We start from the raw sequence: 23,828 nt of genomic DNA on the forward strand, positions 1-23,828 counted from the left end.
GGCGGGTCCCGGCCCCGCCCCCGAGCCGGCCCCGCCCCTCCCTCGGCCATGGCGGCCGGGGTTCGGGCCCCGCCGGGCCCGGTGCCGCGCTCCCTGTGGCCATCGCGCTCCCTGTGGCCATCGCGGCCGCTGTGGCGATCGCTGCCGCCGGCCCTGGCCGCGCTGGCGCTGCTGGCGCTGCTGGCGCTGCCGGTGTCGGCGGGGTCGCCGCCCGGCCCCGAGGAGCAGCTGCTGGCGGCGGCGCCGCGCTGGGGCTGGCGGAACCTGTCGTGCCCGGCCTGCCGGGTGCTGTTCGGAGCGCTGGACGTGGCGCTGCAGGTGGGCACGGGGATCGGGGAGTGCCGGGACACCGGGCGAGGGACGGGCTGGGCGGACACCGGGACACCGGGACGGGAAGAGTAGGGGGCGACAGGAGTGGGACAGGAACGGGGACAGAGGGGACAGGGCGGGACGGGGCAGGGACAGGCCGGGCCAGTCCCTCGTGACGGGCCGGGGCAGGTCGGGGCTTGTGACAGACACGAGACCAGGCTGGGAATTGGGACAGGGACGGGCGGAGACGGGGAGGACGGCAGCCTGGGACGGCTGAAAGAGGAGCGGGGACGGGAACAGGAACGGGGACACGGGCGGGCTGGGGTGGGGCGGTGAACCGGCTCAGGGGACGGGGACGGGACGGGAGAGAGGAGGGAACCGGGCTGGGGAACAGAGGGGATCGGGCACCGTGTGGGTCCTTACCGGCCCCGGGATATCTGAGCGGGCCGGGGTGGCCGGCGGGTGTGGGACAGTGACAGCAGCCAGGGGCCCATCCCGGGGAGCTGCCAGGCGCGGCCGTGGCGGCAGTCGGGGCTCCGTGCCCGTGCCGCGGGTGCCGTGCCGGGGGTGCCGTGCCCGTGGTGCCGTGCCCGTGCCGGGGTAGCCGTGCCCGTGGTGTCGTGCCCGTGCCGGGGGTGCCGTGCCGGGGGTGCCGTGCCCGTGGTGCCGTGCCCGTGCCGGGGGTGCTGTGCCCGTGCCGGGGGTGCTGATGGGCACAGGCCAGTGACGGCAGCAGAGTTCAGTGTGTAGGGCCTGTCCTGGGGCACTGATGGGTGGAGGGCAGCGAGGGCAGCAAGAGGTGTGGAGCGCTGGGACCATCCCGAATCTCCATCCCCCCGCAGCTGGAGCCGAACGTGGCACGCGTGGGGCGCGTGGCGTCGCGGCTGTGCCAGGACCTGCGGCTGGCGCGGCCGCCCGTGTGCCGCCAGGCCGTCCAGCTGTTCCAGGGCGACGTGGTGGCAGCCTGGGCGCGCTCGGTGCTGCGCCCGCCCGAGGCCTGCGGGCTCCTGCTGGGCCCCCGCTGCGGCCACTGGGACATCCTGGGTGCCTGGAACCTGTCCCTGCCCGCCGCCCCCAAGCCACCGGTGCGGCCCCCCACGCCGCCACCGCCTGGAGCGCCCACGGCCCGCATCCTCTTCCTCACGGACCTGCACTGGGACCGTCAGTACGTGCCGGGCAGCGCGGCCGCCTGCCCCGACCCGCTGTGCTGCCGCGGGGCCCCTGGCGAGGGGCCGGGGCAGGCAGGGTTCTGGGGCACCTACAGCAAGTGTGACCTTCCCCTGCACACCATCGACGCACTGCTGGCCCAGCTCCCCAACACCACCAGTCACACCAGCGACGGCACCAGTGACGGCTTTGCGGCGGCGTACTGGACCGGGGACATCCCCGCGCACGACGTGTGGCAGCAGAGCCGCGGGGACCAGCTGCGGGCGCTGCGCACGGTGACGGCCCTGCTGCGAGCCCGCCTCGGGGGGCTGCGCGTCTTCCCAGCCGTGGGCAACCACGAGGCCACCCCGGTGAACGCCTTCCCCCCGCCCTACGTGCGGGGGAACCGGTCGGCGGCGTGGCTGTACGACGCCATGGCCGAGGCCTGGCAGGACTGGCTGCCCCCCACCGCCCTGCACACCCTGCGGTGGGCACGGGGCGGGGTGGGGGGTTCTGGCCTGTTGAGGGTGCAGGGTGGGCAGTTTGTGGATTGCAGGGGTAGGAGCTGCAGGGATGGGGCGTTCTAGGCTACTGGGGGCCCGGGTCTGTGGCATTTGGGGTACCAGGGGACACAGGGCTGGGAGGCTCCAGACTGGGGGGCTCTAGGCTGTCCGGTGTTCTGGGGTAGGGGAGCTGCAGTAGCACAGACAGGGGGCTCAGAGCTGGGGACTCGGGGTTACTGGGGGCTCAGGACTAGCAGGACACAGAGCAATCTCCATGCTGGAGGGGCAGTGGTAGTACCAGGCCAGCTGGGGCTGGTGCAGATGTCTCAGCTTCATGGGAGGAGGGGTGCAAGGAGGGGGGTCATGGCTGGTTTGGGGTACAGAGAGGGCTGTGGGGTAACCAGGGCTCCAGGCTGGGGGCTGGTGGCAGAGAGCTGGGGGTCCGTGAGATGGGTGCAGGGTCCGTGGATCAGGGAACACAGCACTGACCCCCCTTTTCCACACAGGGCTGGCGGATTCTACACGGCACAGGTCTGGCCTGGGCTGCGCCTCGTCTCCCTCAACATGAACTTCTGCTCCCAGGCCAACTTCTGGCTCCTCATCAACGCCACTGACCCTGCAGGGCAGCTCCAGTGGCTCATGGGGGTCCTGGCGGATGCTGAACGTGATGGGGAGAAGGTGTGGGGGGGTTCTGGGGGGACATGGGGGGTCCCGGTGGGCCCTGGGCAAACTCCCAGCCCCGGCTCCCTGCCCACAGGTGCACATCATTGGACACATCCCCCCAGCCCACTGTCTGCGCAGCTGGAGCTGGAACTACTACCGCATCGTCAGCAGGTCAGTGCCTGACCCCTGCCCAGACCCCCACACCAGGTGCCAGACCCTGACCGTGTGCCCCATCCCACATGCCAGACCCCCGTTCTGTGCCCTGGCCTCCAGCCTGGTGTGCTGGACCCCTGCCCCGCATGCTAGATCCCTGTCCATGTGCCCTTGACCCCCCACACCAGACCCCCGCCCCACAAGCCAGAGCCTGGCTCCACACCCTGAACTCCCATCCCACACAGGGTCCCCCTGCCCTATACCAGACCCCCACCCCACACCCTGGACTCTCAATCCTCGTGCCGTCCCATGCACCAGACTGCACACCCCATGTATCCCGGACCCCCACCCCCCGTGCCAGACCCCAGGGCCAGGCTCAGGCTGGGGTTGCAGGGCGGGGGTCTGGGGGTGCCACCCCCCGCTCACCCGACCTCGGCAGGTTCGAGGGCACCATCGCAGCCCAGTTCTTCGGGCACACGCACCTGGACGAGTTCGAGTTGTTCTACGATGAGGAGACGCTGTCACGTCCTGTTTCCATTGCCTTCATCGCACCAAGTGTCACCACCTACATCAACCTCAATCCTGGTGCGCCCCAAAGCCCCGCCACGTGTCCCCCCGGCCGCCCCAGGCCCCCTCCAGTGCTGACCGTCCCTCCCGCCACAGGGTACCGCGTCTATGAGGTGGCCGGTTCCTACCCTGGGAGCTCCCATGCAGTCCTGGACCACGAGACCTTCATCCTGAACCTGACGGAGGCCAACGCGGCGCCCCCGGGGACTCCCCCGCGCTGGCAGCGGCTCTACGGCGCACGCGAGGCCTACGGGCTGCCCGCGGCCTTCCCGGCCGACTGGGACCGGCTGGTGCGGCGGATGCAGGACGACGAGCAGCTCTTCCAGCGCTTCTGGTTCCACCTGCACAAGGGGCACCCGCCCCGCGAGCCCTGCGGCGGCCCCTGCAAGGCCGCGCTGCTCTGCGCCCTGCGCTCCGGCCGCGCCGCCGACCCCACACTCTGCCGGCCCCTGCGCCCCGCGCTGCCCTTCCCGCGCATCCAGGAGCTCTGGCGCCGGCGGCGCCTCTGCTGACCTGGCCGGCAGGAGCAGGGGCCGGACACGGCCGCGCCAGGAGCAGGGCCAGCACGTGGTGTCACTGGCAGCAGGGCAGGGACACGGTTACACCGGGAGTGGGATCGGCACACGGTCACTGGGAGTGAGGTCCGGATCGGCACACGGTCCCCATGTCCCACCAGTTACACAATAAAGGCACAATGGACACCACCACCCCTCCTTATCCTCTCCACCAGGACTGGGATCAGGATCAACACATAGTCCTCGTGCTCCCATCACCCTCCAGTACAGGTGTGATGGACCCCACTGTCCTTCATCTTCCTCACCACAACTCTCAGCCACAACAACTTAGGGAGACTCAAATCAGGGTGCTGGGACCCCACCACCCCACCTCCTTGTCCTCATTGTTCTAATTGTTACCCACAACTGGGATCAGCCCTTGGTCTCTGTACTTCCATCACCCCTCTGATAAGGTGTGGATGAGCCCCACTGCCCCTCTTCACCTGCAACATCCTAGGAAGACCCAAACCAGACACAACACTCTCATCCCTCCTCCTCTTGCTGCTCCTCACTGTGTGAGGCCAAATGCAGAGCCAAGCCGGGCTGGTGGAATGGGTTTATTAATTAATGATTTAGTACAACACAGACCCTCGTTACGCCACATGCATTGGGGACCTTGAGGGGGGCGTGGCCCACCATGGGGGCAGTGGTGGGGGCAGGACCCCCGACCCAACACCTGGGGTAACTGTGCCCCAGAGCGTTGGGTCGGCGGTCCTGCCCCCGGTGCTGCCTTGCCCGGCTGCATGCCCCCCACACCCTTGCCCCACTCACGGGGTCTGCGCCCCTCCCCGCCGCGGTTTGAGGGTCCCCAGGAGGGTCTGCACCCCCCGGCGCACAGAGGAGCCCACCCGCCGGGCCACCGAGTCAGCCGGGGGGGCCGGCAGGCAGGAGCTGGAGGCCTGGGGCCGCGCGTCCAGGCACTTCTGGTAGCGGAGCTGCGGGGAGCGGAGGGGTCAGTGCGGGGCAGGGGCGGCCCGGAGGGCCTCGGGGGTCCCACTCACCACGCAGGCAGCCTGCAGCGCCTCGCTGAGCCCCGCGGCGTTGGGCTCACACCACACCATGTGGCAGCGGAAGGTGCCCGGAGCGCTGGCCATGATGAAGGCGAAGGCGCGGACGTCGCGTCCCACGCCCATGAAGGACAGGAACCGCACACGGCACTCGCACAGCACCGCCTCTGTCTGGGGGCACGGGGGTCACCGGGCACCACGGCATGGCGAGGGTTAAAGCAGCGCACAGGGGAGGAGGAGCAGCACCCATGGCATGGCGAGGGTTAAAGCAGCGCACAGGGAGGAGGAGCAGCACCCACGGCATGGCGAGGGTTAAAGCAGCGCACAGGGAGGAGGAGCAGCACCCACGGCATGGAGAGGGTTAAAGCAGCGCACATTGGGGCACCCATGGCAAGGGGCAGGGGACACCAGGGTGCCCGTATGATGGGGAGGGTGGCACCCCCAGCACGGGGACAGGGTCAGCAGAGCACATGGGAGGTCACTAAGATGTCCACCAGGAAGGGTGGGGGGTCACTCACAGCCCGAGGGGATCCCCCAGGGCCCCACAGGAGGTGCTGGGCTGGGGACACGGTGGAAGGAGCCACTGTGGCTCTCTGGTACAAGGATGTGTCTCTGCAGTCCCTCTGGCACGTGACAGCGTCAGTCAGACCCCAGAACAGGACGGGGTCACCAGTGGGGACGAGGGTCACCACAGTGCCCCTGGGCCAGGGTGGTGGTCTCGGGTGGTGGGTGATGGTGCTGGGTGATGGTGCTGGGTGATGGTGGAGTGGGTGGGGGTCCCGGGGCAGGGGTCTGGGGAGGGCACACACCTGGCGGTGAGCAATGGTGAGGGTGGCGGGGGCCACACTGACCACCACGGGGGTGGGCGCAGGGGGCTCCCCTGAGCCGGGGGCCAGCGCTGCCTCCAGTGCCGCGTTGATGACATCCATGCCTGGGGGCACACAGAGCGTCAGGGCAGCCCTGGGGTGCCCTTGCCCCACAGCTGCCGCACAAGGGCTGGAGGAGCCCCCCGAGACACTCCCCCTTCCCCTCAAGTCCCCCACTCACCCACTGGCTTGGCCACAGGGACACAGCCCAGGTAACACACGGGGAAGCGCTGAACCACCTCACTCTTGGGGGCTGGGAACTCCACTGTGGGGGAGGCACTGTCAGACACCCCCAGAGCCCCCCAAAACCCCAACATCCCTCCAGAACCCCTTCCCACCCCTCAGTGCTCACCCAGCACCCAACACCCCCCATGACTTCCTGGACGCTGGGCACTCCAGTGGGAGGGGGAACACGGCTGACCTCCCCAGAGCCCTTCAAGAGCCCCCAGAGCACCCCAACACTGCCCCAGAGCACCCCCACAGCACCCAACACCCACAATGGCACTGCCTTGCTCTTGGGGGCCGGGAGGCTCACTGTGGTGGGGACATTGTCAGACACCCCCAAACCTCCCTAAAAGCCATCCTCTCTTCCAACTGCCCACCCCAGCAAACGCAACCTCCAGGCACACAAGCCCCCTCCCCTGCAGTCGCCCTAGACCCTCGCAGGACTCCCCAGCAGTCCTCCAGCCCTTCCTAGTCACTCCCAGACTCCCAGTCCCCTCCAGGGTACCCCCAGAGCCACCCCAGCTCTCACAGGTACCCCCCAGCCCCCATACCCTGCAAGGGAGGCTCCCCCAGCCGGGGGGGGTCTGTCCCCAAGCTGTTGCCTGCTGCCCGGGCACTTCGCCGCTCCGCCGTCAGCTGGGGGACAGGGGGACACGGCCAGTGACCCCCATGGTGGCCCACAGTCCCCTGGACGTCACACAAGGGACACCCCAGCCCTCCTCGCTGTCACACGATGGACACCCCCAGGGACCCCTGGCCCCTGTGCCAGGTCTGTGGGGACACTGGGGTGGGGAGGGGCTCAGCCAGGAACAGGCCTAGGGGCTGGCTGGAGGGGCCTGGAGGTCTCACCTGTGCGCAGATGTGGTGCAGGCTAGGGCAAGTCCTGGCGGGTTTCTGGGGGTCTCACCTGGGCACAGATGTGGTGCAGACCAAGGAAAGGGAATTTGGGGTGTGTTAACTGGGCCTGGGGGGCCTTGGGGGTGTCTCACCTGGGCCCAGACCTGGTGTAGGCCAGATGGGGGGTTCTTACGGGCTTTTTGGGGGTCTCATCTAGGCAGAGACGCAGCTCAGGCCAAGGTGGCAGTTTGAGGGGAAACCCAGCAGAGGGTTGGGAGGGTTTTACCTGACACAGAACCAGTGCTGGCCAGAGCGGGGGCTCCCGGGGAGGTTTTGGGGGTGGTCTCACTGGGACACAGACATGGTGGAGGCCACGGGGGCGGTTTGAGGGGGTCCTGGGGCAGTCTGGGGGGTCTCACCTGTGCACAGACCCGGTGCAGGCCGGCGGCGATGGCGCTGGCGGGCCCCTCGCAGCGGAACACGTGGCACTTCAGCACCTGCGTCAAGGGGTCCCGGGCCACGTACGCAAAGTCCCTAGGGGGAGGAGAGGGGCACGCTCAGAACACCCCAGTGCCCTCCCCACCCAGCCCGAGCCGAGACTGGGGGCACTGGGGGTCAGGGGCAGGTTGGGGCCATACCTCTCCCTGTGTCCCCGGCAGCACAGCGGAACAGAGCGGGGTTAGGGGTGTTGAGGGGCACGGAGCCCCCTCCTCCCCAGCCCCAGGACCCACCCCACACCCCCCTAGGGGCAGGTCTGATCCTGCTCCACACCCTTCTCTTCTGGGGGGCTCAGGGTTTGGACCCCATGGCCCCCACCTGCCCAACCCATGGGACCACATCCACATGTGGGACCTCTCAGTCCTGTGCACGTGACAGCCACAGCCCCACAGCTCACCCATGTGGGGATCCCAGCCCCATGGCCACCTCCACACCCAGATGCCCCCAGCCCCAGCCACACATACACGGGATTCCAGAGCCCCTACCCCACACCGTGTGGGACCTCCACGCCCCATGAGGGTCCCACACACCCAGATCCCCCCATCCCTGCACCCCACGTACACAGGATCCCCAGCCCTGAGCACTGAGGCCCCTGCAGACATCACAACCCCACGGCCCCCCACCGGGCCCTAGTGTCACCTCAAGCCCCACACAGGTGGGCACCCCGTGCCCCCAGCCCCACAGGTGCCCCCACCTGCTGCCGTGCCGCCCCACGCCCCACACGCGGATGCCGCCCACGGGCTGCGCGTGCAGCAGGGCCCGGTCCTGGGGGTCCACGAGCTTCAGCGTGCGGTCCTCCAGCAGCAGCAGCGCCCGCGCCTGCGGCATGGCAGGGTCAGCGGGGTGCTGCGCTCCCCCGGGCGCCAGGGGGACTGGGATGGATGTGGGATGGATGTGGGATGGATGTGGGGTGGATGTGGAGTGGATGTGGGGTGGATGTGGGGTGGATGTGGGGTGGATGTGGGGTGGATGTGGGGTGGATGTGGGGTGGATGTGGGGTGGATGTGGGATGGACGTGGGGGGCCACGCAGGGGTCTGGGGTCACTCACCTCCCCACAGGTGCCGGGGGGGCCATCCCGAGGCCCCGAGAGCTGCCGGATGCAGGCGCTGACAGCGCTGCTGCTGCGGCCAGGACCCAGCTCCTCCTCCCGCAGCTGCACCCAGCCCAGAGAGCGCACCGGGAGGCCCTGGGGCAAGGGCGGAATGGGAGTCAGTGGGGGATGTGTGGGGCTGGGTGTGTGGGGCAAGGATTGTGTGGGGTGGGGGGCAGTGGGGCAGAGATGGTGAGGGGCAAGGGGGCTGGGGGTGGTACAGGGCAGGCTCAGCTCCCCAGCAGTAACCCGACCCCTCATCGCCTCAGTTTGTGCAGCCCCGGGCCCTCGGGGCAGGGCAGACCCCAAGAGGGGCCTGGCCAAGGCCCCTCCAATGCCGGTGACAGGGCTAGGGCACCCCTGGGTTGGGTGCCTCAGACCCCACGGGACTGGCAATGGGGCCCTGTGGGCTGGGAGGGTCAGCAGAGACTGGCCCTACCTTGGAGTCCAGCGCATCCTCCTCGCCCAGGGCCATGCTGCAAGGGGAAGGGTGGAGGGGGTCGGTGACTGCACCCTCAGACCCTGGGGCCTGCCCAACCCCTATCCCTGAGAGCCCTCTGGGATCCCCCGCACCCCACACCTGGGTCCCTGCCCCCTCGGCTCCCACTTCACACCGGACACCCTCTCTCCATTCTGCACCTTGTTACCCAGGGTCCCTCATCCCAACAGGGCCCAGGCACAGCCCCACCCATGCCCCGCATTTTCCATGTGTCTCCCCAGTCCCTGTGGCCCGCACTGCACCCCTCTCCTGGTGATCCTGCGCCTGGTGACAGCATCTCCAGGTCTGACACTCCTGGCTCCTCATCTTCCTCTTCCTCCTCCTCCTCCTCCTCCTCAGCTGTGGGGTCCTAGGGGCAAGGTGGCTCTTTGGGTTTTGGGGGGGTACTGGCCCCCCACCCTTTCCCATCCACTGCCCCCTCTCACCTTCCACAAGTCCCCATCATTGAAGGTCTCGGCCGGGGCAAAGCTCGTCCAGGAGAGCTGCAGGGGGCTGGGTTAGGGTTCTCCATAGGGCAGCCCCACAGCAGCCCCCCTGTCACCCCACAAGTGTCCCACGGCCTCCCCCATCACCCCACAGCACACTATGGAAGCGGCATGGTAACCCCAAGAGCAACCCACAGCCATACCACTGGTGCCCTGCACCCCCCACAGCCACCCCACCATTGTCCCCCAGTCACCCCACGCCCCATAGCCCACCCCAGTCACCCCACGCCCTACAGCCCACCCCAGTCACCCCACGCCCCATAGCCCACCCCTGAGGCACCCCAGTGGCTGCACAGCCCCCTCCCAGCCCCACGCAGCCCTGGCAGCCCCGGCTCACGGTGGGCCCCTCGGTGGGGGTGCTGCCATCGGAAGGGGTCTCGTGGGCCCCGCCGGGGGGCTCCCACTGCGTGGTGCCAGTGGGGACGTGCCAGTAGTAGGTGCCCGAGGTGTCCTGCACCCGCAGCCACCCGGGGGGCAGGTCCCCGTGCGCTCCCGCGCCGCACGGCCACAGCGACTCTGCAGGGCACGGGGGTCGGGGGGGTCAGGCCAGCCCCACACAGCCCCCTGTGCCCACGGACATGGGGATGCCCCAGGAGAGCTCCACAAGGACAAGGAGGCAACGGGGGGGGGCATGGAACTAACGGGGCTGGGGACACAGAACAGTGCCCAGGGGCCTGGGAGACCAGGAATGACACCCAGGGGGGCTGGGAGTGTAGCGACAGGCAAACAGAGGGACCAGGGGAGATGTGGAGCTGACAGGAGCAGGGGCACGGCAGGAAGGAGCAGGTGGGGGCAGCCATCAGGCTCTGTGGGGCAGCCAGAGATTGTCAGATGTCAGAAGCCTCTATGGGGCAGCTGTGGGACAGCGAGAGGTCACCATGCGGCTCCATAGGGCAGCCATAAGTCACCGGTGCTCCGCGGGTCGGGTGCCCACCTGGCTCATCGGGGGAGCTGCCGGGGCTGCCCTGGCTCAGTGTGGCCCAGCTCGAGTCCTCGTCGCTGCCGGGGCCAGGCCCCCCGAAGAGGCGGCTGGCACTGCGCCCCGGGGGCTCCCGCAGGCCCCGCTCCGTGCCCAGAGCGGGCGGAGAGACCCCGGGCCCGTCCTCCTCCTCCTCGTCCTCCTCCTCATCTTCGTCCTCCTCCTCCTCCTCCGAGGCGCCGATCAGCAGGGCCCGCGGGTCGCCGGCGGCGTTCCGGGCGTTGCGGGCCTGGATCCCCGGCTCCAGCGCTCCCGGGGACTCCCCGTGCCCGGGGGACCGCCCGGGGCCCGGGCCCGGCTCCAGCTCGTTGCGGTTCTGGTCCTGCCCGGCCTTGGCCCAGCCGGCGCCGGGCAGCTCCTCGGCCGGGGCGCCCCCGGGCCCGGTGCGGGGCTCGGGTGGCGCTCCCAGCCCCAGGCTCAGCCCCGGGCACCGGTTGTCGTTGGCCAGGTCGCTGCGCTTGCTGAGGGCCCCCGACATGGCGAGGACTCGGGGCTCAGGCCCCCGGCACGGCGGGAGCCCCGGCCCGGCCCGGCCGCCGCTGGGGGTGGGAGGGCAGGGGGGTCCTACAGCCCCCGGGGCGCCTCCGCGTCCATCGGGCCTGTGGGGAGCGGGGGTGGCACCGGGACCCGGCCACGGACGCTGCACGGCCCTGGGTCCTCCCAAGGACTCGGCATCCCCTCGCAGCCCTCCCACGGTCCCGGGTGCCTTCCCCAGCACCGGCATCCCCTCACGGCTCCGCCGGGGCGCGGGGACCCCCTCCCGGCACCGGCATCCCCCTCGGCCCCGGCATCCCGCCTGCCTCCGCCGCACGGCCCCGGGACCCCCGCAGTCCCCCACAACCCCCGGGGTCCCCCCGCGGCTCCCCCGGCCCGGGGCCCCTCCGCACCCGCCCCACGGCCCTGCCAGGGGAGATCCCACGGGGACCCCGCACCCACGGACCCCTCCCGCCACCCCCGGCCCGGCCCCCCGGGGTCTCCCCGGGCCTCAGCCCCCCCTCGCCCCCACCGCTGCCCGCAGCGCGGCGGGGCCGGCCGTGCCCCCCCGGTTCTCCGCCCCCACCGCCGGTACCTGCGGCGGCCGCTCCGCTGCCGGGGGTCGCGGGGGGAGGGTGGGGGGCTCGGGGCAGCGTCACTTCCGCTTCCGGCCGGCGGGGGGACAGCGCCGCCTCCCGCGCGGGACCGCCGGGACCACCCCGGGACCGCCGCGGCCTCTCCGGGACCCTCCCCGGGACCGCCGGGGCCTCTCCGGCACGCACCACCAGATACCCCCGCTCCCCGGCACCGGGAGCCCCAGGCCTTGCTGGCGGCGGGTGGTTCGATCCGGCCGTGGGTGGCAGCGGACCCGGGCGGAATGGGGGACCTTCCCCCGGTGATGCTCCCGGGGCCTCCCGGTGACCCCGACACTGCCTGTGCCCACCCCACTGATCGGCCGCTCCGGGCGGGCAGGGGACCCCCGGTGCCACGGAGCGGTTCAGCGCGGGGGAGCCCCCGTAACCCCCAGCGGCATCGCCCCGGCACCTGCACCGCCGGGTCCGCCCCGCTGCCGCACACCGGCACCGCACGGGGGCGGGGACGGCACCGGGACTCGCTGCGGCTGCCGTGCCCCGGACACCCCAAACCCTCGGCTGCACCGAGAGGGGCCCGAGGGTCGCCGCTCGTACCGAGCGCGGGGGGCAGCACTGCCGGGCCGGGCTCCGGCCGGGAGCAGCGGTGCTGAGAGCGGGTGCGGGGTCCCTGCACCCCGTGCGGGCCCGGCTGAGCCTGTACAGGACCACGGTCCTTTCGCTGGGTAAGATCGCCAAGGCCGAGTCCGACCTGGGACTGATCCCCAGCCCAGGGCACTGAGTGCCACATCCAGTCACTCCTTGGGATGGGAACTCCGAGCCTCCCTGGGCAGCCCCTGCCAGTACATGGCAGTCCTTTCCTCCTGATGTCCCACCTGAACCTCTCCAAGCACAGCTTGTGGCTGTTTTCTCTTGTCCTGTCGCTTCTTTCCCGGGAAGGTCCCCCCTGAGCCTCCTTTTCTCCGGGCTGAGCCCCTTTCCCAGCTCCTTGGATGCTCCTGGGGCTCCAGCCCCTTCCCCAGTCCATCGCTCCCTCCAGATCACTGGTGACTCTTTGGACAGCACTGGCCCCGGCACTGAGCCCTGCAGAGCCCCAGCAGTGCTGCCCCCCTGGATGAGGCCCCATTCCCAGCCCTCGCTGGGCCCCGTGTTCCCAGCCGGGCTGCAGGTGCTCCGTGGGCTGCCAGGGAGACGGAGGTGGTGCCGAAGGCTTTGCTGGGCTTCAGGCAGGCACACCCACACCTGTCCCGCAGCCACCAGGGTGTCCCAGCAGGAGAGGGGAGAGGCGGGACCTGCCTTTCCCAGCCCCCAGCTGGATCTGATCCCATGGTTGTCCTGCCCATGCTGAGAGAGCCACAGGCGATCTCTTCTAGGGCGTTCCCAGCATCAGGACCAGGAACAGGTGTGGACTTCCCTGGATCCTCCCTCCAGCCCTGCCTGGGAACAGGTCACTGGGCACGGCTGGGGCCTGTGAACCCCTGGGGGGCTGGGGCTGGTAGGGAATGAGGAGTAGGGTCTGGGTGAGCTCTGCTGCCATCCAGGATCCCCCGTGGAGATGGTGAGGAGCTGGGTGAGGACCAGCTGGAGCAGCTCCTCGACCTCTCTGCAGCCCCTGTGGTATCTCCAGGGATCCACTGGCCACAGGGACCTGCAGGGTCTGAGCAGCTCAGGTCACTGACCTCTGTCTCTTGGGTACACGGACCAGTATAGACCAGTTCCTACTCCTAGTACAGACCCAGTCTCCATACCAGTATAGCCAGTCTGACCCAGTCTCCATACCACTATAGCCCAGTCTGACCCAGTCTCCATACCAGTACAGACCAGTCCAACCCAGACTCTGATGCCAGCACAGACGAGTCTGACCCAACAGAGATCAGTGTAACCCAGTCCCCACTCCCAGGCCAGTCCAACCCAGTCCCCACTCGCAGCCTGTCCCTGTCCCTGCAGACGGGTCAGTGCTGGCAGAACGCCCAGGCCAGGCAGGCGCCCATGGTGCCACCGAGCTCCAGGCACCGCTCCTGTCCCTGCGTGGCCTGGCACTGTCTGGGGGTGTCCAGCACCGCCGGCAGGGCCCACAGGACCTGGGGGGCCGTAGGGCAGGGTGCGTGAAGGACAGGCAGGGCTACGGGGAAGCACGGCGCCAGGCTACTTCCAGAATACTTTATTTTGTACATACAGTTTTGTCAGCGTGCGGCAGCTGCCCCACAAGCCCTGGAGCCCCCCAGAGCTGTGGAGCAGCAGTGCAGTGGGGCAGCAGTGCCATGGGGCAGCAGGCACACACAGTCACCCCACAGCTGGGGAGGGGGACTGGGGAGGTGGGGACAGTCCTCAAGGGGCACGGGGCTCTGGAGTGGCCACCCCACAGCCCCCCCAGCAGCTCCCCTGCCCCTCACACCCCCCCACGCCTCGGGCACCCTGTCAGCTGGCGCAGCGGGATGCTGGCCCTGCTGCGGGGCAGGGTGAGGGGTCAGACCATGACCCCCAGGCAGCCCCCACCCCACGGGACCCATCCTCACCCCCGGGCCCGGCTGCCCCCTGGGATAAAGTGCACATGAAGCCAGGATGGCGCTGGGGGCAGGCGAGGCCCCGGGGCGGCCGTGCCTCCCCGCCGAGCCGCGGGCCCCGCCGCGCCGTGCCGCCCCTCACTGCAGGTAGCGGTAGGCCTTGAAGCAGTGGTTGCCCGAGTCAGCCACCACAACGTGGCCGTCGGAGGTGAGCGCCAGCCCCTGCGGCCCATACAGCGGGTCAGCCGCCGTGTTGATGTAGGACAGGAACGAGCCCGCGCTGTCGAACACCTGCAGGAGGGGCACAACGGTGTGCCCGAGGGCCCCAGGGACCCCCGGCCCTGACAGCCCCCAGGCCTGCAGGATGCACTCCCTGTGGGGGGATGTGGTCAAGATCCCCCACAGGTCTATTCCAGTTAACCCAAGACCCTTCTCAGTTGCTCCCAGGTGACCCCAGACCCCTTCCCAGTCCATCCCAGTTGCTCTCAGTTGGTGCGACTCTTCCCAGCTCCCCCCATGGACCATTCCCAGTTGACCTGAGACCCTTCTTTGTTGCTCCCAGTTGGTGCCAGTTGCTCCCAGTTGACCCTAGACCCCTCCCAGCTGACTGTAGAGCCTGCAGAGACTCTTCCCAATTGACCCAAGGTCCTTTTCAATTGCTCTCACTTAAACCGAGTTGCTTCCTGGTTCCCTGCAGGTGCCCTGCAGCACCTCACAGCAGAGCACATGGGTTGTGGGGGTCAGGGATGGGATGCACATATACCCCCAGTGCTGGGCCCCTTGGGCTGCCCTGGGAGGTATGTGTGCAGGTACAGGTGTGGCTACAGGTGTGTGTGTAGGTGCTGGCACAGGTGTGTGCAGGCACAGGTGTGTGCTGGCACAAGTGTCTGCAGGCACAGGTGTGTGCTGGCACAGGTGTGTGCAGGCACAGGTGTGTGTGTTGGCACAGGTATCTGCTGGCACAGGTGTGTGCTGGCACAGGTGTATGCAGGCACAGGTGTGTGCAGGCACAGGTGTGTGCAGGCACAGGTGTGTGTGTTGGCACAGGTATCTGCTGGCACAGGTGTGTGCTGGCACAGGTGTATGCAGGCACAGGTGTGTGCAGGCACAGGTGTGTGCAGGCACAGGTGTGTGTGTTGGCACAGGTATCTGCTGGCACAGGTGTGTGTGCTGGCACAGGTGTGTGTGCAGGCACAGGTGCTGGCACAGGTATCTGCTGGCACAGGTGTGTGCAGGCACAGGTGTCTGTGCAGGCACAGGTGTCTGTGCAGGCACAGGTGTGTGCTGGCACAGGTATCTGCTGGCACAGGTGTGTGCTGGCACAGGTGTGTGCAGGCACAGGTGTGTGCTGGCACAGGTATCTGCTGGCACAGGTGTGTGTGTTGGCACAGGTATCTGCTGGCACAGGTGTGTGCTGGCACAGGTGTCTGTGCAGGCACAGGTGTGTGCTGGCACAGGTATCTGCTGGCACAGGTGCGGTACCTGGATGCGGCTGTTGCCCCAGTCAGCCACGATGATGTTGCCATTGCTGTCCACGGCCACCCCTGTGGGTGCGTTGAACTGCCCGTTGCCCTCCCCGTGCGAGCCAAACTTGAACAGGAACTCGCCCTCTGCGTTGTACACCTGGGGGCACGGGGACACAACACAGGGGAGTCATGGGGGCACTGCAGCCCAGCCCAGGCGGATCTCAGCACCTGCACCTGGCTGCACTCACCTTCACAGAGTGGTTGTGGAAGTCGGTCACCACGATCTCATTCTTGTTGTTGACAGCCACAAAATGGGGTCCTGGGGAGTCAAAGGGGGCTCAGCCCGAATGGGGCACAGGGACCCCAACCCCAAGACTGGGGGCTCAGTCCTGAGGGGAATGGCGGGGTTCAGCCCTGCCCCCATGGCAGCAGCAGGATGGACTCAGAGCCCGGAGGCATGGACAGAGCCCTCCCTGAACTCAGAGCCCCCAGGGTGGAGCCACTGCCAGAAGCTGAGCCCAGAGGTCCAGCCCAGAACCCAGACTCACAGTCTGTATCCAGAATCAAACCCAGTGCCCCAGTCTAGGTCACAGAGCTCAGAACTCAGACTCAAACCCAGAACTGAGCCCAGAACCTGGAACCACATCCCAGACTGGGAACCAGAATCAAACCCTGAACTCAGAGTCTGGGATCTCAGTCCCAAAGCAGAACCCAGACAGAGAACCTGGAACTGGATCATCAGCCCAGAGCCCTGAACCTGATGCTGGACCCTGAACCAGACCCTGGTGCACTGTCCAGGCCCAAAACTCAAACCAGAGCTTAGAACAAGTCCTGAGCCCAGAACCTGAACCCACAGCCCAGAACTGGATCCAGAACACCAGTGTAGCACTGGAGCCTGGACCTGTCCCCCAGCCTCAGGCCATTCTCAGGGGTCCCAGTAGCACCAGCTGCCCCAGCAATGTGGGGCACAGTCCTGGGGAGCCCGGTCAGCCCGGGGCCCAGGGATACCTGCGAACTGGCGCTCGGCGGTGCCGCGGGAGCCGAAACGCGCCACCAGCTTCCCGTTGGGCTGGAAGATGAAGACGCAGCACGCCTTGTTGTCCACCACGATGATGTGCCCGTTGCGGTCCACGGCCACGCCCTTGGGGCCCATCAGCCGCCCCGCGCCCAGCTTCGTCTGGGGGGGACACAGAGTAAGGGCGGGAGGTGCCGTGGACCCCCCACCCCTCAGAACCCCGTGTCCCTGCTCCCCCTCACCTTGAACTTGCCCTCGGGTGAGAACACACTGACCCAGCGGTTGTCGTAGTCGGCCACAATGATGTCACCATTGGTGTCCACAGAGACCCCCGTGGGGCGCTGCAGCTGCCCTGGGGAGCGCCCTCGCACCCCGAAACGCAGCCGGAACTGCCCCTCATTGCTGAACACCTGGGAGGGCAGCAGGGCCGGGGGATCAGCAGCAACACCCCCACACTTTGAAACAGCCAGAACTGCCCCTCACTGGACAACAATTGTGGGGGCCAGGAGGGAGCAGGGGGAGTCCGTGGGGGTCCTGGGAGAGTTCAGGGATCCTGGGAGGGGACCACACCTGCACACACTGGTTACTGCTGATGGGGTCAGTGGGGTCATGAGGATCCAGGGTTACCTGGGGGGGGTCAATGGGGGTCCCAGGGGTCCATACCTGCACGCACTGGTTGTTGCTGTCAGCCACGACGATGCGGCCGGCGCTGGATGTGGAAATCCCCTGCAAGTTGGTGAACTCGCCCTTCTCTCGGCCACGGCTGCCTGCAGGCACCGGTCACGGGGGCACATGGGTCCAGGAGACCCCTCACCACCCCGGTAACTCCCTGCCACCCCCTGGGGCCCTCCCTGCCACCCAGAAAGCCATGAGGAGCCCAGGGAGACCCCACTGTCCTGGGGCGTCCCTATGGCTGTGGGGAGCCCTAACAAGGCCCCCATCATCCCAAGACACCCCCACTGCCCCGGGAGCCCCCACGGCCGCCGCTCACCGACGCGGAAGATGAGCTCGTCCTCGATGGGGTTCTCCTTGCGCTTGGCGCTGCCGTACATGCTGGCGGGGCGGCGCAGGGCCTTCTGCCGCACGTGCCCCCCTCCCGGGGACTTGACGCGGCGCTTGGCCTCCTCGGGGGACGGGGGCACGTCGCTGGGGCGCAGGGCGCGCGCGCGGAAGGGGGAGCCGCGCACGGGCTGCCCGTAGAGCAGGATGGACAGCACAAAGTCTCCCTCGGTGCGCGGCGTGTACACCAGCTCGTAGGTGCCGTTGCGGTTGTCCTGCACCTCGGCCTCGGCCGCGGCGCCGTCGGGGCCCGTCACGGCGAAGCGCAGGCGGGCGCCGCCACTGCGCACCAACGCGCCGTCCTTGTCCTTGGTGGTGACGCTGAGCGAGCAGGGCTGCCCCACCACGGCCTGGCGCAGCCCCTCGCCCGTGGCCACCGTGGTGTGCGCCGTGGCGCTGGTGGTCAGCAGCGCGCCCAGGTTCTGGATGGAGCGGCGCAGCCCCTCGGGCTCGGCGTGGAACTCGAGCTGCGCGTTCTCGTGCGGGTGCTCGGGGAAGGGCCGCGCCGCCAGCTCCCGCAGCCGCTCGCCCATCTGCTTCTGCACCAGCAGCACCTCCGTGGCTGAGCCGTGGTGCAGCGCCTGCTCGGTGAACGCGCAGCTGCTCAGGATGCTCTCCTGGCCCTGCCGCAGCACCTCCAGCTGCGCCTCCAGCACCTGCGGGACCAGAACATCACCTGGGGCACCAGGTGGGACCCCAGTGCCAGCACCAACACTTGAACCACATCCTGTCCCTGCCGCAGCACCTCCAGCTGCACCTCCGTGCATCCTGTGGGGATGGCACGGCTCTGTGGTGTCGCTGTGAGACCCCCACACCCAGCACCCATAACCAATGCTCCACCCGCACCCCCCCTGCACCCCAGCCATGGCCACAACCCCGACACTGGTGCTGCACTGGAGCCCAGCAGTTGCACTGGCGGGGCCACTGCGGTACGGCTGGGGCACCCACACACGGTCCCAGGAAGGGCCGGTGAAGGCACCGAGCCACAGGTGAGTTACCTGCTGCTTGGCAGCACAGGTGGCCTCCAGGTCGCGCAGCAGCACCTCCCGCCGCTGCCGCAGCGCCGCCTCGAGCTCCTCGAAGCTGCTCCCGATCTCTGCCTCAGCCTCTGCCCGGCGTTGCCCCAGCTGCCGGCTGATCTCGGCCACCAGCCCCACAGCTGCTGCCAGCTGTGGGAGCCTGCAGAGACACAGGACCCCCTGAACTCCCAAACCCCGCAGAACCCACGATGCCCACAGCCTCCCCTCCCCCTGTACCATGTGTGGGTGGCATCAAGCTGGCGCTGCAACCAGCAGGAGTAGGGCCACGGGGACCCCCAGGGAGCCCTGACCCCCGTACCTGGCGCGCACAGCGTCGAGCTGGTGCTGCAGGGCCGCCTTGTGCTGCTCCAGCACGTCACGCAGCGGCACGGTGCGGTGGTCCCGGTGCTCCCGCCGCTCCCCCTCGGTGCACTCCCGGCACATGGCCGTCTCGCAGGGCTCGCAGTAGAACTCCATCACCTGCCACACCTGCGCTCACCTGCTGTCCTGCACCCAGCCCACAGGACCCTGCAGCCCGCCCCAAACCATCTCCCGAGCCCACACAGCCTCTCCCACGCTCCCTGGACCACTGCAGCCTCCCCGGACCCCCTCTGGACTCTTTCTCCAAGGCCTGCAGTCCCTCCAACCCCTGCACCCTCACGGCCCTTCCAGATCCTCACAGACCTCCTTAGCCTTCCCCAGATCCCAGCCCCGCTGAAGCCTGCAGGTCCCCCTGAGTCACATCTGAACCTGCCCAGCCCTCCTGGACACCTGCAGCCCCACCAGGCCCCTGCAGCCCCTCCCGGACACCCTGAGCCCGTCCCGTCCGCTGCAGCCCCACCTTTCCCTCGTGGTTGGGGCAGCAGAGCGGCTGCCCGGTGGCGGCGCCCAGGGGGGGCAGGGGGGCAGGGGGGGCCCCGCGGGGGTCGGGGTCCCGCTGCAGCACCTCCATCAGGTTGGTGATGAAGAAGTTGTTGGGCAGCGCCGGGACCCCCCGCTCGGGCAGGATCGAGGTCTGGCGGCACACGGGGCACGACAGGGACAGGCTCTGGGCCGGAATGTAGTTCTGCAGACACCTGGGGTCACAGGGGTCACGGGGGTCACTGGGGGCAGGGGGCACGGCAGGGACAGACCCTGGGTCAGGACGTGAAGGGGGCAGGGACAGGAATGGGGGCTGTGGGGGCACAGGGGTACAGGGGCACAGAAACAGGGACAACAGTGGGACAGATGAGGGGACGGATGGGGGGACAGGAGCTGCTGGGGACAGGGGATGTGGGACGGCAGTGGGGGCAGAACAGGGGGATGAAGGGACAGGTGGATGGACAGGCAAACAGGGGAATGGACAGGCAGGTTGATGGGGGGACAGAAGGGGCAAGATGGCACCTAGGGCTGGGAGCAGGTAGAGTGGCATGGACAGATGGACACGAGGGTCAGGGTGCAGGACAAGGGCACACGGACAGGCCTGGGGACAGGCAGAGGCACAAGGACAGGTGGATGGACAGAGGGGCTGCACACAGTGACAGTGGGACGGGGGGCAACAGGACAGACAGACAGACAGGGTGATGAGGAACACAGGGAGAGGGGAGCACCAAAATAGATGGGAGGGTTGGGGTGCAGGCAGAGAGCAGGGGGAGAGATGGCAGGGCTGCACAGCGTCACACTGGGGTGCAGGACGGGGACAGACGGACAGACAGATGGGGGTGCTGCGCAGTGTCATACTAGGATGGGAGACACAGATGGACAGGCAGACAGGAGGGCTATGTGGTGTCACACCAGGTGGGGGAGCAGCAGAGGAGCAGGCAGTCAGACAGATGGACAGGATGGACACAGGGCAGCAGTGCCAGTGCCCCTGGGGAGATTGATGGATGGAAGGATAGACGGACAGACGGATGGAGTGAGGGGCTGGAGCAGGGCCAGAGGGCTCTGGGAGCACAGAGAGAGGGGGCCATCAGCAACAAGACCCCCCCACTTGGGGACCCCCAGCACCTACACTCAGGGGGCTCAGGGGCTGTGCAGCCCCCACAGAGAAGTGGGGTGTGGGGGGCAGTGGGGTCCCAGCACCGCCATGGGCTGTGGAATGCAGAGGAGTCCCAGCCCCCACCTCTGGGGGCACAGGGAGGCTGAACCTCATCTCCCACTGGGGAGGGCAGGAAGTGCAGGGGGGCCAGGGGGGCTCTGCTCTCACTGCAGGTTTAGGGGTGCAGGAGGGATGCAGTGGGGCACACTGGGGGTGCAACTGGTAGTGGCAGAGCACAGGCTCAGGGACACAGGGGGGGCAGCAAGGCAGAGGGGGGCTAGGTACACTGGGGGGCAGAGGGGATGGATGCTGGAGGGGGAAGAGGGGCTGGGGGGTGCAGGGTGGATGCTGGAGGGGGCAGAGGGGCTGGGGGGCGCAGGGTGGATGCTGGAGGGAGCAGAGGGGCTGGGGGGCGCAGGGGTGCAGTCAGGATGTGGAGGGTGCTTTGGAGGGTCGCAGTGGCAGGGCTGCAGTCAGGACTCAGTGAGGTGCAGGGGGGCCCAGGGCACAGTGGGGATGTGCTGGGGATGGATGCTGGCGGGTGCAGAGGACACAGGAGGGATGTAGGGGTGCTCAGAGACAGGGTGGGGATGGAGAGTGGGTGCCAGGGCACAGAGGAAATACTGGGGGTGCAGTGGGGTGGAGGAAGGGTAATGAGGAGTCCCAACTCTCACAGAAGGTCAGCGGGCAGGGATTGGATTCAGGGGGTGCAGGAGGGACTCAGGAGGGGTTCTCCCATTTCTCAGAAAGCATGCAGGCAGGGATGAGGTTTGGGAGGACGCAGCGGGGCTCAGGGTGGGTTCGGGAGGTCCCACCTCTCGCAGAAGGTGTGCAGGCAGGGCAGCACCTTGGGGTTGCAGTAGCGGTCGAGGCAGATGCTGCAGATCAGGAACTGTTGGTCAATCTGCCGCACCACCGGGCTGGCGGGCTCATGGCGGGCCATGGTGGCTCCTCAGCCTGGCAGGCACACCACAGTGAGGGGCAGGCACCCTGCAACACCCCGTGGGGCTCCACGGCACCCCACAGCCACCCCCAGCCCCAACCCACGGCGCCACACAGCCCCCGCCCCACGGGCTCGCGGTGGGTCACGGCAGACACAGCCTGACAACGGGGGAATCTGAACGCGTGGGAGGCGCTCGGTGGCGCCCTGCAGCCCACCACTCAACCCACAGTGCCCACAGCCCCTGCCCTCCCCGCAGCCTCACACAGGGCCGTGTCAGACACTCACCCTGTGGCACCAGGGCTCAGCACCTGGGCCACCCACAGTCCCCGGCCCCACAGACACCTTGTGGGGCACACACGGGCACTCTCCCCGGCTCCCACCATGCCCACGACCCTCGGGAAGCCAAAGCCAGCCCCACGGGTGCCCCCCACCCACACCCACCACCGTGTCTCCCAGCACCGCCCCACCTACCCGCTGCCCCTCGGAACCCACCCATCCCTCAGCCCCTGTGCTTGTGCCCCATGGCGCCCGCCCCCATCCATGGCAACAATCGTCCGCCCCACAGGACACGCACAGCACCCCCCTCCTGCCCCACGGGGCACACCCCAACCCAGCACCCTCCTCCTGAGCCCCAGCACCCACCCAAGCCGCTGTCCCAGGGGACACTCACCCCCTGTCCCTCGTCCCCCGTGCCCCATCACCCTGTGTCCCTCACCCCGACCCGCTCTCGGCGCTGCGGCGGCTCCGCGCTCCAGGCCCCGGCCCCGCCCCGGCCGCCATTGTGCGGCACCGCCCCCCCCGCGGCACCGGGACATGGCGGGGCCGGGGGGTCCCGCACCCCGCGGGTGCCCCGGGGGTCGCTACCCCCGGCAATCCCCCCCCACACACACCCCGCACACCCCGCACCCCGCGCCCCTCCGCGCCCGGCCCCGCCCGGCCCCGCCCGGCCCCCCGAGCCCACTCACCCCCCCCGCAGCCCCCTGCTCGCTCCGGCGCGCGCCGCGGGACCCCACGGCGCATCCTCGGCCCCGGCCCGGGATGCGACAGGGAGGCGGCCGGGCCGGGCCGCACCACGCGCGCTCCGGAGGGGGGTGAGACTCGCCGCCGCCTCCCTGTTCCACCGAACCCGCCCCCGAGGACTCCCCGTTCGGGGGGGCCAAGGCGTCGCTGCAGGACGCGGTGCCGCCCCCGACCGGGGGGTTCGCGGTGAGGGTCCCGTGGGAAAGCGGGAAAATGACCCCTCAGCCTCCCCCTCCAGCATCAGTGGTCTCGCCTGGGCTGTGGCTCTGCAGCTGGGGGGGGCTCCGCGCATCCAGGGGTACCCGGCTGTTGCCACGGCAACCACATCCCGACCCCGAATTTGGGGGGGCTGACCCCAAATTGGATGGGAATAGGACTGGGCAATGTGGGCATACACTGGTGGGGGGGCATGGCGGGGCCGGAGGTTACCGAGTGTAGGCTGGCGGTGGTGTGAACTGGGAAGTAGGAGGAATATAAAGCGGGGATAAAGGGGGAATAAAGGGAAGGTCAAAGCGAGCAAGTGGCTATAAAGGGGGGCGGGGGGGATGCGCGGGTAAAAAGAGGGGTAAAATACGAGTTATAGAGGAGTGGTATAAAGAAGGTACAGGCAGGCTACAAAGATGCTTATAAAGGGGCGATAAGAGTCAAACCAGAGCCCAGCAGGCCCATCCTAGCCCCTCGGGTCGTAGGGAGCCTTCTTCCCACCTGCCAGCTGCCACAGCTCCTCCTCCACGTGGGACCCCCCTCATCACCATCAACCCCTCAGCTGGCACCTCTTCACCCTGCAGGGGCCAGGACATGGCATCCAGCCCACCTGCTGCAGCTTCCTGGGGAATTCCAGCAGGCTCCTGGCTGCTTCCTTGGGGTGAGGCAGGTGGGGCAGCAAGAAGGCCCTCATGGACAGGGCATCCAGGCAGAGCAGGAGCTCGAGGGGTGCAGAGGGGGTGCCTCCAATCCCAGCCAGGACACTGCAGGAGCAGCTTGAGGAAAGTGATGGCCTCAGGGCCAGGAAGTCCTGACCCAGCCCAGCACATGGACCCCCAGGATGGACCCAAACCTCTGCCATGAACCAGCCCCCCAGTAAATCTGTCCCCATCCACACAGGGAGGCCCAGCATGGTCCCCTGACCCTCCACCTTGGCCTCAGTGTCTGGAAGGTTGCACAGCCAGGCCAGACCTGGTTGTGCAGCCAGCAGTTTGCCAGGAGCAAGGATGATCGTGAGGGTGATAGGGGGGAGACCTGCCCTGGAACATGGGACCCACCCCCAGGACCTCCCACTCGCAGCCAGGCACCGCCAGGAGCAGCAGCAGGCACTGAGGCTCAGCGTGTCCCATGGGTG

The 23,828-nt window shown here is 68.5% G+C and overlaps 3 protein-coding genes across 7 annotated transcripts; 1 reads left to right on the forward strand and 2 right to left on the reverse strand.

Moving 5' to 3' along the window:
* Positions 1-8: 8 nt before the first annotated feature.
* On the forward strand, positions 9-4,045 carry SMPD1 (sphingomyelin phosphodiesterase 1). Its single transcript, XM_063393361.1, has 6 exons — positions 9-318; positions 1,152-1,942; positions 2,465-2,636; positions 2,716-2,792; positions 3,214-3,359; positions 3,438-4,045. Exons 1-6 carry the CDS (start codon positions 49-51, stop codon positions 3,851-3,853), a joined length of 1,872 nt encoding a protein of 623 aa, XP_063249431.1. The 5' UTR covers positions 9-48; the 3' UTR covers positions 3,854-4,045.
* Positions 4,046-4,434: 389 nt separating this feature from the next.
* APBB1 (amyloid beta precursor protein binding family B member 1) lies at positions 4,435-12,602 on the reverse strand. Of its 3 annotated transcripts, XM_063393358.1 has the most exons (14): positions 11,452-12,588; positions 10,338-10,981; positions 9,741-9,919; positions 9,344-9,400; positions 9,161-9,267; positions 8,859-8,895; positions 8,378-8,515; positions 8,023-8,147; positions 7,250-7,364; positions 6,545-6,629; positions 5,950-6,033; positions 5,712-5,833; positions 4,897-5,073; positions 4,435-4,830 (listed from the first exon to the last, which is right to left on the reverse strand). In XM_063393358.1, exons 1-14 carry the CDS (start codon positions 12,570-12,572, stop codon positions 4,663-4,665), a joined length of 3,159 nt encoding a protein of 1,052 aa, XP_063249428.1. In that variant the 5' UTR covers positions 12,573-12,588; the 3' UTR covers positions 4,435-4,662. The 3 variants fall into 3 exon arrangements, 2 of the variants coding, with proteins under 2 accessions (XP_063249428.1, XP_063249429.1); XM_063393359.1 differs by lacking the exons at positions 4,435-4,830; positions 4,897-5,073 and adding an exon at positions 5,116-5,525 and having other exon boundaries at positions 11,452-12,592; XR_010079788.1 differs by lacking the exons at positions 4,435-4,830; positions 4,897-5,073; positions 5,712-5,833 and adding an exon at positions 6,843-6,900 and having other exon boundaries at positions 5,980-6,033; positions 11,452-12,602.
* A 1,232-nt stretch (positions 12,603-13,834) lies between these two features.
* On the reverse strand, positions 13,835-22,599 carry TRIM3 (tripartite motif containing 3). 3 transcript variants are annotated; one of them, XM_063393365.1, is made up of 12 exons: positions 22,435-22,599; positions 21,342-21,483; positions 19,351-19,585; positions 18,829-18,989; positions 18,489-18,669; positions 17,423-18,146; positions 17,095-17,198; positions 16,674-16,841; positions 16,425-16,593; positions 15,665-15,735; positions 15,433-15,573; positions 13,835-14,241 (listed from the first exon to the last, which is right to left on the reverse strand). In XM_063393365.1, exons 2-12 carry the CDS (start codon positions 21,467-21,469, stop codon positions 14,089-14,091), a joined length of 2,235 nt encoding a protein of 744 aa, XP_063249435.1. In that variant the 5' UTR covers positions 21,470-21,483; positions 22,435-22,599; the 3' UTR covers positions 13,835-14,088. The 3 variants fall into 3 exon arrangements, with proteins under 3 accessions (XP_063249435.1, XP_063249436.1, XP_063249437.1); XM_063393366.1 differs by lacking the exon at positions 22,435-22,599 and adding an exon at positions 22,185-22,335; XM_063393367.1 differs by lacking the exon at positions 22,435-22,599 and adding an exon at positions 22,140-22,232.
* Between the last annotated feature and the right edge of the window lie 1,229 nt (positions 22,600-23,828).

The sequence above is a fragment of the Prinia subflava genome, chromosome 3 (genome assembly GCF_021018805.1).
Source record: "Prinia subflava isolate CZ2003 ecotype Zambia chromosome 3, Cam_Psub_1.2, whole genome shotgun sequence".
Classification (NCBI taxonomy): domain Eukaryota; kingdom Metazoa; phylum Chordata; class Aves; order Passeriformes; family Cisticolidae; genus Prinia; species Prinia subflava.

Excerpts from the sequence above, each read along its gene's own strand:
- SMPD1 (XM_063393361.1), top strand. The coding sequence starts at position 49 with ATGGCGGCCGGGGTTCGGGCCCCGCCGGGCCCGGTGCCGCGCTCCCTG. Across the intron at positions 319-1,151 it reads CGCTGGACGTGGCGCTGCAG|CTGGAGCCGAACGTGGCACG; the intron begins GTGGGCACGGGG and ends ATCCCCCCGCAG. Across the intron at positions 3,360-3,437 it reads CTACATCAACCTCAATCCTG|GGTACCGCGTCTATGAGGTG; the intron begins GTGCGCCCCAAA and ends CTCCCGCCACAG.
- APBB1 (XM_063393358.1), bottom strand. The coding sequence starts at position 12,572 with ATGGGGCCTCATCCAGGGGGGCAGCACTGCTGGGGCTCTGCAGGGCTC. Across the intron at positions 8,516-8,858 it reads AGGATGCGCTGGACTCCAAG|GGCCTCCCGGTGCGCTCTCT; the intron begins GTAGGGCCAGTC and ends CCCTTGCCCCAG. Across the intron at positions 5,834-5,949 it reads CCCTGTGGCCAAGCCAGTGG|GCATGGATGTCATCAACGCG; the intron begins GTGAGTGGGGGA and ends GTGTGCCCCCAG.
- TRIM3 (XM_063393365.1), bottom strand. The coding sequence starts at position 21,469 with ATGGCCCGCCATGAGCCCGCCAGCCCGGTGGTGCGGCAGATTGACCAA. Across the intron at positions 18,147-18,488 it reads CCTGTGCTGCCAAGCAGCAG|GTGCTGGAGGCGCAGCTGGA; the intron begins GTAACTCACCTG and ends CTGGTCCCGCAG. Across the intron at positions 15,736-16,424 it reads CGCCGAGCGCCAGTTCGCAG|GACCCCATTTTGTGGCTGTC; the intron begins GTATCCCTGGGC and ends TTGACTCCCCAG.